The 15,160-nt window shown below is 47.1% G+C and overlaps 1 protein-coding gene across 7 annotated transcripts in view; it reads left to right on the top strand.

Annotated features, from left to right (window-relative positions):
• RNF24 (ring finger protein 24) overlaps nucleotides 1–14,664 on the top strand; it is a 78,057-nt gene extending 63,393 nt beyond the window's left edge. For all 7 annotated transcript variants that reach the window (XM_079991246.1, XM_079991242.1, XM_079991243.1 and 4 more), the window contains 5 exons: nucleotides 37–186; nucleotides 5,175–5,217; nucleotides 8,034–8,075; nucleotides 10,626–10,705; nucleotides 12,173–14,664. In XM_079991246.1, coding sequence (XP_079847372.1) covers nucleotides 44–186; nucleotides 5,175–5,217; nucleotides 8,034–8,075; nucleotides 10,626–10,705; nucleotides 12,173–12,314 — 450 coding nt within the window. In that variant the 5' untranslated portion in view covers nucleotides 37–43 and the 3' untranslated portion in view covers nucleotides 12,315–14,664. The remainder of the gene's footprint in view (nucleotides 1–36; nucleotides 187–5,174; nucleotides 5,218–8,033; nucleotides 8,076–10,625; nucleotides 10,706–12,172) is intronic.
• The last annotated feature ends 496 nt before the right edge of the window (nucleotides 14,665–15,160 follow it).

Genomic DNA, 15,160 nt, shown 5'->3' with positions numbered 1-15,160 from the left:
TCACCGCCTTGTTTTTTGTTTCGTTTTTCTTGCCAGACCATCCATGAGCTCAGATTTCCAGCATTACAGTTTCAGGATGCCAAACATTGGATTTCAGAACCTGCCTCTCAACATATACATTGTGGTCTTCGGCACGGCCATCTTTGTCTTTATTCTGAGCTTACTCTTCTGCTGCTATTTGATCAGGTAAGGACATAGAGCAGCTACAGGTGGGCAAAGGCCGCTTTATTTCCAGGCTGCCAGGGGACTGTGTGGCGGGAGGTGCCAAAGGCTAGAGGACACCCACTTTGGTGGCAGAGGCCGGCCATTCGCCATTCGGAAAGAAGGAGGTTGCATTCAGCTCGGCAGATGCAAGGAAATGTCTCAGATTCCTGTGTGTAAGGCACCCACTCTGTGAGGCTGGCTTCTTGCCAGGGGGTTCCTTTTAGTCTTCCCCAGTCTTCCCCAAATCCCGCTGCCTTTAGAGAGAGCAGGCGATTTTTGTCTCCCAACTCCCTTGCTTAGGAGAACTTTGCTCTGAGGTTTCCACTGGCAGAGTGGAAGCGTTCCTTTGATGTACGCAGCTCACATTGTGCCATCCTAATGTTGACAGACTCCATTTCCCATCACTCCTGGGCTGACTGAGACTGATGGGATCTGGAGTCCAGGAACATCTCAGAGGGGACCACATTGTCTACCTCTGTTCTAAGCAGTCCTGAGGATCCTGGTTCAGAAAAGCAATTTTCCGGTTTTGGAGAGGCTTCATTTTTTGTGTCTTTTCCTGGTGCACAGGGGAAATAGTTTCCATTTGGCGATTCGCACGTTAACCTGCCGTCTCCCTTTCACAGCTGCCGGGATGCGGAAGCGAGCTTTTCAAGGAATTTGCTCTTTCTAACACTTCAGGGCATCTATCACTCTCTCTCTTTCTCTCTCCCTCTCCTGCAAATAACTTGCATACTTGTGGTTAAGAAATTGTCTGTATTTTTTTTTCCCCGCCCACCTCTCCAAAGTGTCTTGCATGCCAGCTGCTCTCCCAGCAGCGCGGTTCAGAGGTTAGTCGATGAAACAGGCTCAGCTTGTTAATCTGAACCAAGTGGGAAAAAGCAGCCCTTTCCAAACCAATTGCCACTTGGGAAGTTTGAATATTCAGTGGCGCAGACCAAACAGGTTGGAGTAGGATATTTGCAGGGTGTGTGTTTAGCTTTAAGAAAGTCTGCATGCTGGCCACCAAAACAGCAGGCAAAGTCTGGCGGGTATTCATTCAACGGACAATATTCTGGCTCTTGGCGGCAGTCAGGAACAAAGGGATTTTATTGTGTGGGATTAGTTCCTATTGTGACACATATTGTACAAAGATTGGTTTTCTAAACTATCAGCTCAGCAGTGACAGGCTGTACGTTTTGCACCCATCAGAGAGAAAGACACTATTTGGCCACCGCTCCAAGCTACAGTTTAGTGTGACGAGACTGAGTCACACTAACACATGACTTTTTCACACCCCACCATGTCTCCCTCGCTCCTTCGTGGCCACAAGGAGGAGTTTGTACTTCCATTTTTGTTGAATCGTACTATTGTGATACAAACCAGTAAACTGTGGTTGATCCTTTAAAAAATAATTATTATATATTTGGTTTTTCAAATTAAAATTGTCCAACATACAACATAAAAACAAGATTCCAAGGAATCTCCTGGACTTCCCTCCTCCCCTTTGTGGGTCCTATTGTTAATCATTTCCTCCTGCATCTTTTATAGTAATCCAAACCTTTTATCTCTCCACTGCATCCAAAATTCACCATTAAACTACAAGTGATATTCCAATCCTGCTGTTTACAATGGTCTTTAGGATAAGCTATAAATTTCCCCCATTCCTTATTAAAATTTTGGTCTTCCTGATTTCTGAGTCTTCCGGTCATTTTAGCCATTTTGGCATAGTCCATCAACTTCATCTGCCATTCTTCCCTGGTAGGGACTTTATCTTCTTTCCATCTCTGACCCACCAGAGATGGCCCAGAAACTGTGGTTGATCTTAGCTCATTTCAAACAAACCATAGTTAACTTGGAACGATGGGCTTTAAAGCTGAGTCGTTTAAAGGAACGACAGTTAACTTGTTGTAGCTGAGGTGTTGGAACAAAGATTAATCTGTGGCTAATTGGAAGTGAAAGCTTCAGAACTCACCGGAACTCAGTTCTGGCACCTCGATACAGGATTGAGAGTAGGCTTGAGAAACCCAAAAGAGCATACAAGTATGCGAGACCTTTAGCCCTCCGGCTAAACTACAACTCCCATCAGCCCCAGCAAGCATGGCCAGTGGCTGGGGGCGATGGGAATTGTAGTCTAGCAACATCTGGAGAGCCAGAGATTCCCTGAATTGTATTTTCCCAGTATTGCCTGGGTGCAGGTTCCTTTATGTAGCTGTGTTGGCTGATTTAAACAAATCTTAGTCAGTTGGTTGTGTGGGTTTTTAATTTAGTTAGCGATTCTTCCAGGAAGCTTATGGTGGTGTACTTGAGTTCTTCCCACAGCCCTTTTATTCTCACAACAACTTTCCAAGGTAGTTTGCATCTGGTCCAAGGTCACCCACTAAATTTCATGGCCGAGGGAGGAATTGAACAGAGTGCCACCCTAGTGTGACACTCTTAACAGCGACCCCACACTGGCTCTTGTCACTTAAAAGTACACGTGAGGGGGGAAATGATAGTTCTAAAACAAAAGGCATTCTTCCTTTGGTTTTTAGATTTTGCACCGGTTTGTCGCAGTCGTCATCACCTTAGAAGTGGGTTTTCTTCTGATTTGGAGGGCAGGTTGATTGGGGGGAAGAAGCTGCTTAAAATAGACCTAAGTATAGTTTTCTATTACTATTTTTTTAATTAAAAAAAGCAATGTAATTAATTTCAGCACCTTTCTAGCTGATGAAAAGGTTTTTAGAACGATTAAGCGAACCAACTAATTGATGTAAGCATTGTCAAGTAGAGACATTCAACATCCAATTTTCCCTTGAAGAAGGGCACTGTTATGAGCTCCTAACTGCTCCACTCAGGTGGTCTTGGGCTGGTTTTGAATTTGCACAGCCACCCCAGTGGTGTTGCTCTCTTCCAGCTCTGACACATTCGCATGTTGCAGCTAATACCTTTTTGGCCAAAGCATAGCCAACAATGGCATTTTAGAACACAAAACTATTGGGTGCATGTCTTTGTTTTCAGCTCGGATCCAACAAGTCGTTTGTTGTTCCTCTTGCAAGGCCAAAGATGCAGTCTCTCTCCGTCCCGCAATGTACATAGATGCCGTTTCTATTTCCCTGTTAAATCTAATTATTTATACATAATTATGCGCTGTCGAGGCACCAAGGCTCGGGAGACTCCCGTCTACAAAGATTGCATTCTGCTCGTTCGTATAGAAAAAGAGCATCGTATCTGAAAGCACTGCACAGATCTCCATTCTTCCTTTTGGGCAGCAGATTTCTCCGCTGATTGCCATCGTGGGTTGTGAATGGCTTTTTGGAACATTGAGGGGCAATGCATGGCACGGACCTCGTGAGATAGCTCCACCACATAACGTACCGGGAGGCTCGCTTCCTTTTGTCAATAACCCCCTGCATTAGAAAGCTAGCACGTCAGCAAGAAGGCTGGACCGGTTGTTTCACACAGAGGAACATTTTGATATGTACAGTGGTACATACGCTTCAGGTTACATACACTTCAGGTTACAGACTCTGCTAACCCAGAAATATTACCTCGGGCTAAGAACTTTGCTTCAGGATGAGAACAGAAATTGTGCTCCGACGGCGCAGCGGCAGCAGGAGGCCCCATTAGCTAAAGTGGTGCTTCAGGTTAAGAACAGTTTCAGGTTAAGAACAGACCTCCGGAACAAATTAAGTACTTAACCCGAGGTACCACTGTAGTAGCATGGATTATTCCTCTGTGTCTACTACAGAGGTGCCATCCTCTGGGGAAACCCAGTCAAATGGGCAGGATATTATTATTATTATTATCCTCCTATGATGAGCTCAACCTGTGCATGCCCTAAACTATTTTGACTCTAAGCCAGAGCTGTCAACCATGAGTGCCAGCAGGATTGGGGATAAAGGAGGCCGCTTGGGTCCTTTAGCATTATTGTTTAACTCAGGGATGGAGAACTTGCAGCCTTCCAGATGTTGTTTAAAAGGAAGCCCAGCTCACATCATCCCTGACCATGGACCACACTGGGTTGTGGCTGATGGGATTCGGAGTCTGGCACATCTGGAATGACTAAGGGTTCTCCCAACCTTATTTCAACTGGTTCCAAGGAGACTATCCTGAGGGGCAGGATCTGTGCGTGGCAATCTCAGGCCCCTGTGATGAGCGCCACTGGGATCTGGTGGGATGGAAAGACAGCGGGTTCCTCTTTTGTGTCAAAGCGAGGGCTGAAGCAGAAACGGTTTTTTTAAAAAAAAAGAAAGAAAAGAAAACAGAAGTACCAATTTGAACATCAATTTGCATAGGTCTTTTTTCCCCATTAGTTATTAAAAAAAACCACAATCGAAACAACCACCCAGGAGTATTTATAGCAGGAAAAACAAGTTCCTGGACTTAAAACTTGTTTGCGGTATTCTTAAGAATTCAAGAGCCCATGGAATAAGAAGCGGAGAGGATAATTATATCAGGTAGATGTTTAGTTTATCTTTTCTTTTCTTTTTACCATCTTTACAAGGTGGTAAAGAGAAGGGGCACTGAGCTGGCATTTCCACCCTGGGGTGTTGTGTGTGTATTAGGTGCACAGAGACATACTGCCTCTTTAAACACACCCCTGCTGCAAACTACCAGGTTCCTATGAGCTTCCTTTCCTTCCAAAATGTGCTGCCTGTTTGCTTACAGATCTCTGCCTTTGAACTCGGAAAGGGTTGAGCGTGCTATTAATGGAGGCAAATCTACAGAAACGTTATTCATTTTTCCTTTGCGTTTTTGGACAGCATTGGCAAAGTGTTTAGTTTCCTGCGTACGAGTGGCAGAGTCCAGTAATTCTTTCACTACTGGGCAGAGCAGGGCTAAAAGGGACTGTCTGGTGTGATCTGTTCCCGAGGGTGGCGATTCTGATGTGCTGTTAGAGTCGTAGAATTGTAGAGTCCAACCCTCTGCAGTGCAAGAATTGTTGTTCCATTTTGTGTTTTTTATCTACTGTACCTTCTTCATGTTCAGTCTTCTTCTTCTTTGTTTTCTAGGCTTCGACACCAAGCCCACAAAGAGCTTTACGCCTACAAACAGGTAAGCTTTTCTTTCTCTTTGTTCCCTGCCGCCGATGTCGCTACCACCCGGTCGCCCTGACAAATTTCAAATCAAGGCATAGTTGAAAAGCTTCCCTGAGCTTTCACTTGCAACTAAAAGGCAAAATTGTTTTCAGGCTGCAGGCAAGAGAGCAAAATGTCTCAGGTGCTCTCAACCCTTTGCAGACAAACCCGCAATAAGATTTGATCCCTGCCCCAGGGAGCTCCCAAATTAGAATTCACCACCAAGGATAAAAACCATGATGAAGGCAGGGCTAACTAGGAGCGACTCTGACACACCCGTACCTGATTTATCCTTCCCTGCCCAAACCACAAACTGTAGCTGAGGTTTGTTCTGTAAACTGTGGTTTGACATAAAGCAAGAGCCTGAGTTTGGATGTAACACTTAGGCCAAACCATGGTTTGGCTGCCAGCAGCCAAGGAGCCGCCATCTTGTCTCTGGGAACCTGGGGTTGTATCCAGTGAAGACGTCTAGCTAACTTAATAATTTCCATTTCCGCAGTGGAAGTTCCTCTCCCTCTCCTCTCCCCATCCTCCCTTTCCCCAGCCAATGCAATTTTCATCTGGAGTGTTTGGGACAACCCCAGAACAGAACAGTGTGTCTTCCAAGGAGCAGGGCTGGGCGATATATCAATACATCGTCTGGTAACGGTTTCTGGACCACATCGCGATAACCATTTCAAAAGAATTGGCCTGGCAATGCATCACAAATCACTCTGTGTGTGTGTGTCCTTTCTGACATCGTAATATGTTGGGGTTTAGCTGGCGATACATTACGATATTGGAAAGCATATAATGTCCAGCCCTGTCAGGGAGGGAGAGAAGAAGGAGAAGTCTTTCTGTGAACGGAATAAGTCTGCTGATCACAAGCTCTGCACTTCAGCTCATTTACAGTGGTGCCCCGCAAAACGAATGCCTCGCAAGACGGAAAACCCGCTAGACGAAAGGGTTTTGCGTTTTGGAGGCGCTTCGCAAAACGAATTTCCCTATGGGCTTGCTTCGCAAGACGAAATGTCTTGCGAGTTTTTCTGACTTTTTTTTCCTCCCCCCCCCCTTTTTCTAAGTCGCTAAGCCGCTTATCTGCTTATCCGCTAAGCTGATAAGCCGCTCAAAGCCGCTAAGCTGCTAATAGCGCTAATCCGCTAAGCCGTCAATGGGCTTGCTTCGCAAGACAAAAAAACCGCTAGACGAAGAGAATCGCGGAACGGATTCTTTTCGTCTTGCGAGGCACCACTGTACATTCATCCAAGGTTGCTGTAGGGGTCTTCCATACTTCCACTCATCCCGTGCCTTGAAAGCATAGGGGCAAGTGGTTTTTCGTTTGCCTTGCCGCTTTCCCCGGGAAAACCCGCTCTTGAGCGCTGAATCGGAGCAAACATTAGTTCATGGAAAGCCCAATTAATGTTTGCTCCGACTCAGCATTCAAGAGAAGGTTTTTCTGGAAAGAGAGAGAGAGGTTTTTGTAAAATATGGAGGGATTTGTGATATGTTAAATGAACCATGGAAAGAGAAGAAGGGAAGTCATTGATATCTTAAGGATGTAAAATGAGTATTTGAAATAGTAAAACAGAAACTTATACAGTGGTACCTCTGGTTGCGAACGGGATCCGTTCCGGAGGCCCGTTCGCAACGTGAAAAGAGCGCAACCCGCAGCGACGAGTCTACACACGCGCAGGTTACGATTCAGCGCTTCTGCACATGCGCATGACGTCATTTTGCGCTTCTCTGCATGCGCGAGATGTGAAACCTGGAAGTAACCCTTTCCTGTACTTCCGGGTTGCCGCAGGACGTAACCTGAAAGAATATAACATGAAGCAAATGTAACATGAGGTATGACTGTGTGTGTGTGTGTGGGGGAGAGAGAGAGAGAGAGAGAGAGAGAGAGAGAGAGAGAGAGAGAGAGAGAGAGAGGTTTTTGCGGGAGGGAAGCAGTGGCACTAGCTGCAGTCCAGATAAGCTCCATGTGCAAACAGGGCCTTGGAATTGCTCCTGAGCGGATTGCAGTGCACCTTCTCTTTCATGATCCCATGGAAATATATATATAAAAAATTAAATTGTCCAGTAACACCTTAGAGACCACCTAAGTTTGTCCTTGGTATAAGCTTTCGTGTGCATGCACACTTCACACGAAAACTTACACCCAGAACTAACTGGGTGCTACTGGACAATTTGTTTTATTTTTTATATATATTTCGACTGCGTCAGACCAACACGGCTGAATCATGATACCATGAAGGCAGTGCTTTTTTTCCCTTAAAAAAATGTTTAGGGGTATTCTCATTTTGACGCAAGAAAATCACCATTTTATAGTTCAAATCAGGGAAAATAAATACAGTGAATGGACAAAAGTACAAAGATTCACAAAAATGTTTAAGGGTATGCGTACCCCTGCGTGTCGTCATCGTCCCCCCCAGAAAAAAGCACTGCATGGAGGCCATTCAATGCATTCAACTCTTCCCCCCCCCTTTCTGTTTCTATAAGTTGATGATATGTTTGTGGGAGCCTTTTTAGCATGCCCAGTGAGGCAGATTTCATTCTTGTACTGCTTTTCAACCTTTGCAAGTCAAGGCTTTGGGAGCAAAGCTCTGCTGTGTCGTCCAGCTTGCGTGCACCTTACAAGAATTCAACCCCTGTTTTGCAATGTTTGTTTCCGTTGTGGGGGGGGGGGGGGTTGCACAAGTACAGGCACCTCCGTTTTCTAACACAGCCTCTCTTTTTTTTTTTTTCTTTCTTTCTCTCTCTCTCTCTCTCTCTCTCTCTCTCTCTCTCTCTCTCTCTCTCCCCCCCCCCTTGCAGGTTATTCTAAAGGAAAAAGTCAAAGAACTCAACCTGCATGAGGTAAGCTGGATTTCTCACCCATGAAGAAAGTCAAACTGATGTGGAAACAAGGAGAACTGAATTTAAGGTGGGGGGGGGGGAATGAGAAATCGAGATAACTGAAATGAACAGATTAGCCCTTCACTAGCCACCAGGCAGATCTATAGCACAGCCCCAGTTAGCCTTAATCTTGATTCCGTCCCTTCAAGAAATTCTGGGATCCGTAGTTCTGTGAGAGATTGGCTCTCTCCCATCAAAGAATTCTAAACAACCACCCCAAAGTCCAGCTTCCAGGATATATTTGGGGGTGGGGTGTTGAAGAGGAGTCATGGCAGTTAAATAGATATAGAACTAACTTTATCATTAATAATTAAGACCATTTCAGTTACATCATACTGAATGATTTGCAATAATTTTAAATTTTGTTTTGTGTTGGATGTAAAATGAAAAGTATAAAGAAAAATTTAAACAAAAAAGAAAAGAAATAATTTCAGTTATAGAAACTAAAGTGAAAAGACAGAAAAGTGCAAATGTAAAGAAAGTAATATATATATATATAATATAGTACACTAAATATACAGTCTTACCAGCACCCAAATGCCTTGGGAGTTGAACGTTTCAGCTCGCAAACAATCGAAAACCGGAAGTGAGTGTTCCGGTTTTCGAACTTTTTTTGGAAGCCGAACGTCTGGCGCGGCTTCCACTATTGTGCCTGCACAACCAGAAACCAGTCGGAAGCCGCGCCTTGGTTTCTGAACATTTCGAAAGTCAAACAAAATTTCAGAACGGATTCTGTTCGACTTCTGAGGTACGACTGTAATCAGAACCAACTTAGTGCCAACAAAGACATGAAATTTCCAGAACTCCGTGACATAAGCTGTGCTCTTCCCTTGTGAATAATATAGAGCCTTCTCCAAAAATAAGTCAGGGGCTCTCTTTTCCATCCAAAGAAGAGCCTTGTGAAGTCTGGAATCTTGCCTCCTTCTTTTGCCGATGAAATTAGGCATCACTTGGGTCACCTTCCTTTTGACCTTTTCCTGAGCTCAGCAAGGATGTTTTCAATCTCTTGTAACGCTTGAAATCTGGCAAGGTGGGAAGAGACATCGAGCCGAGGAGGGAAAGAGAAGTCGAAAGCCTCCTCAATTACTGTGGCGCCCATCGGCACTGACGGAATGAGTTACGGGGCTCTAAATTTAAATTTTGGAGGGAAGTGGGGAGTGTGCTGGGGCCCCGGTATACGTGCTCAGAAGGCCGGACTTTCAGCAGCACAAACCTGACACTGTTATCGCTCTGCTCGGAGGAAATAAAAGAAAAAAAAGCAAGTTTGGTTATGCAACTGCCAGTTGCCACACAGCTGGAGAGGTTATTTTTATAGGCTATAAATCCTTACTGCTGGGTGGAGAGGCCCAGCAGGCCTTAGAGGCGGCTGGAAAGTTCTGTACCTTTCTCAAAATAATTGGCTCTGACTCGGGCACATTTCCCTCCAGTCCTTCTTGTAGAATTGCAGAGTCCCTAAAGAATTAGGGGTCCCTAAAGGTCCTCTATTCCAACCCCTTCAATACAGGAATCTCAGATATTGGAGACAAAGGTGTTTTTTTCTGAACTGGGATTGTTCTCATTTCTGGTAAATTTCAGCTTAAATAAATCAGGACAGTCCAGGAGCCAGCACAGTTATGGGTGCCTTCAAAACTATTTTTATTTTACCAAAATTATCTCCCACATAGTCCCTGGCATCCTTACCTTTTAATCCAATTGAAAACATTCTCGCTTTGTAGCATCAAAACTCTTCTTCCAACACAGCAATAGCAATTCAAACACATATTTTTTAAGAACAACCTGCAGGATCAGGCCAGCAGCTCATCTCGTCCAGCACTCTGTTCTCGAAGTGGGGGAACAGTTGTCTGTGGGAAACCAGAAATCGGGATTCGAACACAAGACCAACTGTCTCCTCCTGCAGTTTCCAGCAACTGGGACTCAGAAGCATTGCTGCCTCCAACTGGCAAATATAAATATATTAGCTGCAGCCAGTCGGACTGTTCCTGTGCACATAACATCGTTTTCTTCTTTTGAAATCTATCTGAGTCCATCATCCCTGGATAGCTCGGTTGGCTAGAGTGTGCTGCTGATAATGCCAAGGTTAGAATCATCAAATTGTAGAGCTGGAAGGTACTCTTGAGGATCATCTAGTCCAGTGTTTCTCAACCTGTGGGTCCCCAGATGTTGTTGGACTACAACTCCCATCATGCCTAGCTAGCATGACCAGTGGTCAGGGATGATGGGAGTTGTAGTCCAACAACATCTGGGGACCCACAGGTTGAGAACCGCTGAAATTCTAGTCCAACCCCCTGCAGTGCAGGAATTTGTATTATTATTATTATTATTATTATTATTATTATTATTATTATTATTATTCCCCACCTATCTGGCTGGGTTGCCATTGCAGGAGCTTGGACTAGATCCTCAGGTCCCTTCCAACGCTGTGATTCTGAATGCAAAATACTTCTCCCCCCCCCCTGTCTAACTGACCTTTCTTCTTCCTCCTCTTCTTCCTCCCCCCCCCCCCCCTTTCAGATCTGTGCTGTTTGTTTGGAGGAGTTCAAGCCCAAAGACGAGCTGGGAATCTGCCCATGCAAACACGCCTTCCACAGAAAGTAAGTGCGCAATAAAAGTCCGGGGAGAAATGTTTGCAAAGGCCTCCGGCCTCTCTTGGAAACCCCTGGGGCTGCGGGCAGCCTGTAAATTTGGAGGAGCAGCAGAAGGGAGCATCTCTGCAGATGGACCTTCGGCCGTGAGGACGGTGGCTCCTGATTTCCCTCGAGGGTTGCACCAACAATCTAAGAGCCAGGTCCCGTCATGGTGGTGGCGGCAGAGGAGAAAGCCTTCCCTTTGTTTCCAGGCCATGGGGACATCCATTAGGAGCATCCCTTGTCATGTACGATAAACAGAGCCAGGCCCCATCAGCGCTGCCTGCAGAAAGTGCCAAGCTCCTTCCCCTGGCAACGCCAGTTGGAAGGATTGTGGGTGCCAGTGCTCAGAAAGAAAGACAACAAAGCCAAGAAGCTGGCAGTCCGATGCAGTATAAGGCAGTTTCAAATCCAAGCAGGGTGGGTTTGCAATTATTAAATTTATTAGGGTTTTTCTTTTTGCCACAGGCAACTCAAAGCGACTTACCAAAAAAGATCTTTGCCCTTGTGGAGTGTTTCCTCAGCCTCCTTTCCGCTCCCCTCTCCTTGGGAGTCCTCTGGGCAGCCACTGCTACCATCCCTGGTCTCTGAGCTGCCCCAAAGAGAGGAGCCTCCTCACACTGCCCCACAGGGCCCTGGGACTTGTCTGTCCATTCCCAACACCAAGGGCTGGCAGACTGGCAGGCTCGACTCCCGTGTCCGCTTGCTTGCCTACTCTGAGGGCACCTCAGCTCCTGGCAACCAGCACCCCCCGGCCAGCCCCAGAGGCACCATTCACCTGGGGAGCTTGCAGCCAGGGCTGCTGCAACAAACAGCCCCACAAGCCTTTGGGAGGCAGAAATGCGAGAGGGCATCAGAGGAGGGAGGGAAGGAAAGAGGGCACCCCTGACCATCATTCAAGGCACCCCAAGTTGCCGCAGCATACTGGTTGAAAACCACTGCTTTCTTTGGGTTACTACATTGGCTCCCAGCACATTTCCGAGCACAATTCAAAGTGTTGGTGCTGACCTTTAAAGCCCTAAATGGCCTTGGTCCAGTAGACCTGAAGGAGTGTCTCCACCCACATCGTTCTGCCCGGACACTGAGGTCCTTCTGGTGGTTCTCTCACTGCAAGAAGCAAAGCTACAGGGAACCAGGCAGAGGGTCTTCTCGGTAGTGGCACCTGCCCTGTGGAACGCCCTCTCACCAGATGTCAAAGAGAAGAACAACTACCAAATTTTTAGAAGACATCTGAAGGCAGCCCTGTTCAGGGAAGCTTTAATGTTTAACAGACCACTGTATTTTAATAGTCTGTTGGAAGACGCCCAGAGTGGCTGGAGAAACCCAGCCAGATGGGCGGAGTATAAATAATAAATTCCATTCCATTCCATTCTGCTATATTCCTAGCTTGAAGTCTGCCTATACTGAAGGGGCTGCTTTCTTTCCCTGCCACAGGTGCCTCATCAAATGGTTGGAGGTGCGCAAAGTCTGCCCACTCTGCAACATGGCCGTCCTGCAGCTGGCGCAACTCCACAGCAAGCCAGATGCCCACGGACTCCCCCAAGAGCCCCTCCCTGGGGCGGCCAACATCGTATAGCTCCCCACGAGCCTCTCTGGGGCGCAGCCTGCCGCCCAGAGATGTCCCGCTCTCTGAACCTGCTGCTTACGGCCTCGGGGCCTCCGCCGGGGCTTCTTCCATCTCGCGAGGAGCTCCCAGGACACACTTGAAGGAGGGGGAAGGTGCTTGGACCGCAGAAACACCCTCAGCGCCGAGACCACCGCCAGTGCGACGAGAAGAGGCTCGGCCTTTTCCTTTCTTCCTTCCGACCCCCTTTTTCTTTCCGTAAGAGCACTTTACGAAGGACATGTGCAGGTCCAGCGCCTGCGTTTGGACTGAGCTGCACACATGCCAGAGCGAGGGGTGCGAGAGGCGCACCCTTTGCGCCTCGGGATCGAAGAGACCCCGCGTGGTTCTTTTTTTTTTGCGGGTGGAATGGGAACCGTGGCCCCGAGATTCTGCCGCTCAGTGGTTACCTCATACCGAATTGCCTGTGGCTTCCGGAACAGAACAAGGCAAGGGCCTAGCATGGTTCCAGCACGATCCGCAGCAGCAGTCTGTGTGACTCTCTCGTACGCTGTGGGACGGAGAGCGAGAGCAGAGCCCAGCTCTCCAAAGGAAGAGTGGGTGCTTAGAGGCCTAGCGGCGACGCACAGAAGATTATTTGGTTACCAGTCAGGCCAACATCCACCAGGGTCCTGCTAGGCACTTGAGATCCACACTGGCTTGATTCCTGCCTCAGAAAATGATTCCTTAAGTGCCCCGGGAGGGAGGCGGGGGGAAGCAAACCACACAGATTCCTGTCCTGTCATGTTAATGGACAACTCTGAAGCCAAGGAAAAGCAAGCATCCCACAGAGGAGGCAGCTTAGCAGCCTATTGGATTTGGCAACAAGGGGGGTGTCCCTTTTTCAAATCCCACAGTGCGGCAAATCCCATTTTTAACCCGGTTTGAGTGCAGAAGGGCATTTGCCTGCGTAGAAGCTAGACCCGATTGGAATTCAAAATAAAAATGGCAACTATTACGAACCCTGGACTCTGCAAGCTTCTTAGCAGCTTTGCGTAGAGTTGAGCGCAGACTTTTGGCGGGGTGGGGATTCATCTGAAAAAGAGGCCTGCTAGATCAGACCAAAGACCCTTCTAGTTCAGCTTCCAGTGTCCCACAGCAGCCCCCCCCCAGAAGCCTCTGGGGAGCCGTAAGGGTGATAAGCCTCTCTCCCATTGCAGTTCGTGAGCAACTGGGGAGCCTCAGTGGGCCTCCTGTCTCTCGACCCAGAGGGTCTCCCATCATGGCCAGTAGCCATTGATGAGTCTCCATTTTCCAACGGGTGTTTCAATTCCATCAGCCCAAATCTAAACTTTGTCAGCCGCTAAGGCACCAAGCGAGGGGACGCAGGTGGCGCTGTGGGTTAAAGCCTCAGCGCCTAGGGCTTGCTGATCGAAAGGTCGGCGGTTCGAATCCCTGCGGCGGGGTGCGCTCCCGCTGCTCGGTCCCAGCGCCTGCCAACCTAGCAGTTCGAAAGCACCTCCGGGTGCAAGTAGATAAATAGGGACCGCTTACCAGCGGGAAGGTAAACGGCGTTTCCATGTGCGGCTCTGGCTCTGGCTCTGGCTCTGGCCAAGCAGCGATGTCACGCTGGCCACGTGACCCGGAAGTGTCTCCGGACAGCGCTGGCCCCTGGCCTCTTAAGTGAGATGGGCGCACAACCCCAGAGTCTGCCAAGACTGGCCCGTACGGGCAGGGGTACCTTTACCTTTACCTTTAAGGCACCAAGCAAATATAGTTCAACGTACCTGAACATAGAGATATCATTGGATTTGTTCAAAAGTAATTGTCCACTAGATAACCTGTCAGTGCAGGTTGGAGTCCAATTCATGTTCCGTTATCGATTTGTGAAAATAATATTTTTTAAGCAAGTTTCTGGCCAGAGAAAGTTCTGATGGTGGAGAGGTCCATTTCCAAGATTACCTGCGCAGATTATTCCGGGGTCTGCTAAGGAGACAGGATGCTATCCCCAAACCCCCTTTTGGGCAGTGTGTTTTGTTTCTGTGTCCGCACTTGTTCAAAAGACAGGGAAGGGATTTTGCAGTATTACGTTGTACAGCGCGAGGTTCCCTTTTTGCTAAAAATAAAATAAAATGGCACAGACTGTTCTTCCCAGTCCTTCCATAATAGGGGCAAATTTCCAATAGCCGGTTCTTAGTATGGCATGACTTTCAGTAGCCTTTTACTGTTTTCATCCATCCGGGTTCACCCCCGCCGCGGTCTTCTTTTTGTAAATAGCGTGTGACTCGAGAGAGAGTTTATGAACCTTAGAAGTCCTCCTGGAGGAGACATTTGTACACTAAAATAAATAAAATTCTGCAGCAGATTTTTTTTTTTTTTTTAAGAGAAAAGACACAAAGAAAACATGCTGGGTTTTTATTTTGTAAACTATATTTTTGTATATTTAATTGCTATTTTAAAATTCTAATGCATCTTTTTTGCTAATCGCTATTCTTAAATGCGGGGAGGGGGGAGGGGAACATTTGCATGTGATTTGACTTGAACTGTAAATAAAGGCAGATTTTGGAAATAACAGCAGAGTGGTGGAATCTGTGGCTGCTTATCTATATATCCGTTCGGAAAGTCAAAGCCAGCTTTGGGTAATCTCTTAAGGGATAATCTGAACTGTGGTTGCCGAGCCACTAAGGGGACAGAGCACAGTTCATGCTAAGACATTGAGGGGGGAAAGTGTTTGCCGATTTACTTGGGGGGAAACAAACTCAGCAACAGCAAATGGGATAGAGGAAACCTGAGAACACATGCAAATTGCAGTTTTCACAAACCTCCGTAGCTCTTTTCTGTAACAGCTCTGGTTTCAGTATATTGAAATGAGTTTGCCA

Source organism: Podarcis cretensis (genome assembly GCF_951804945.1).
Source record: "Podarcis cretensis genome assembly, chromosome: 9".
NCBI classification, from domain to species: Eukaryota; Metazoa; Chordata; class Lepidosauria; order Squamata; family Lacertidae; genus Podarcis; species Podarcis cretensis.
Note: the sequence above shows the minus strand (reverse complement) of the source record. Positions and strands in the feature narration are given on the sequence as shown.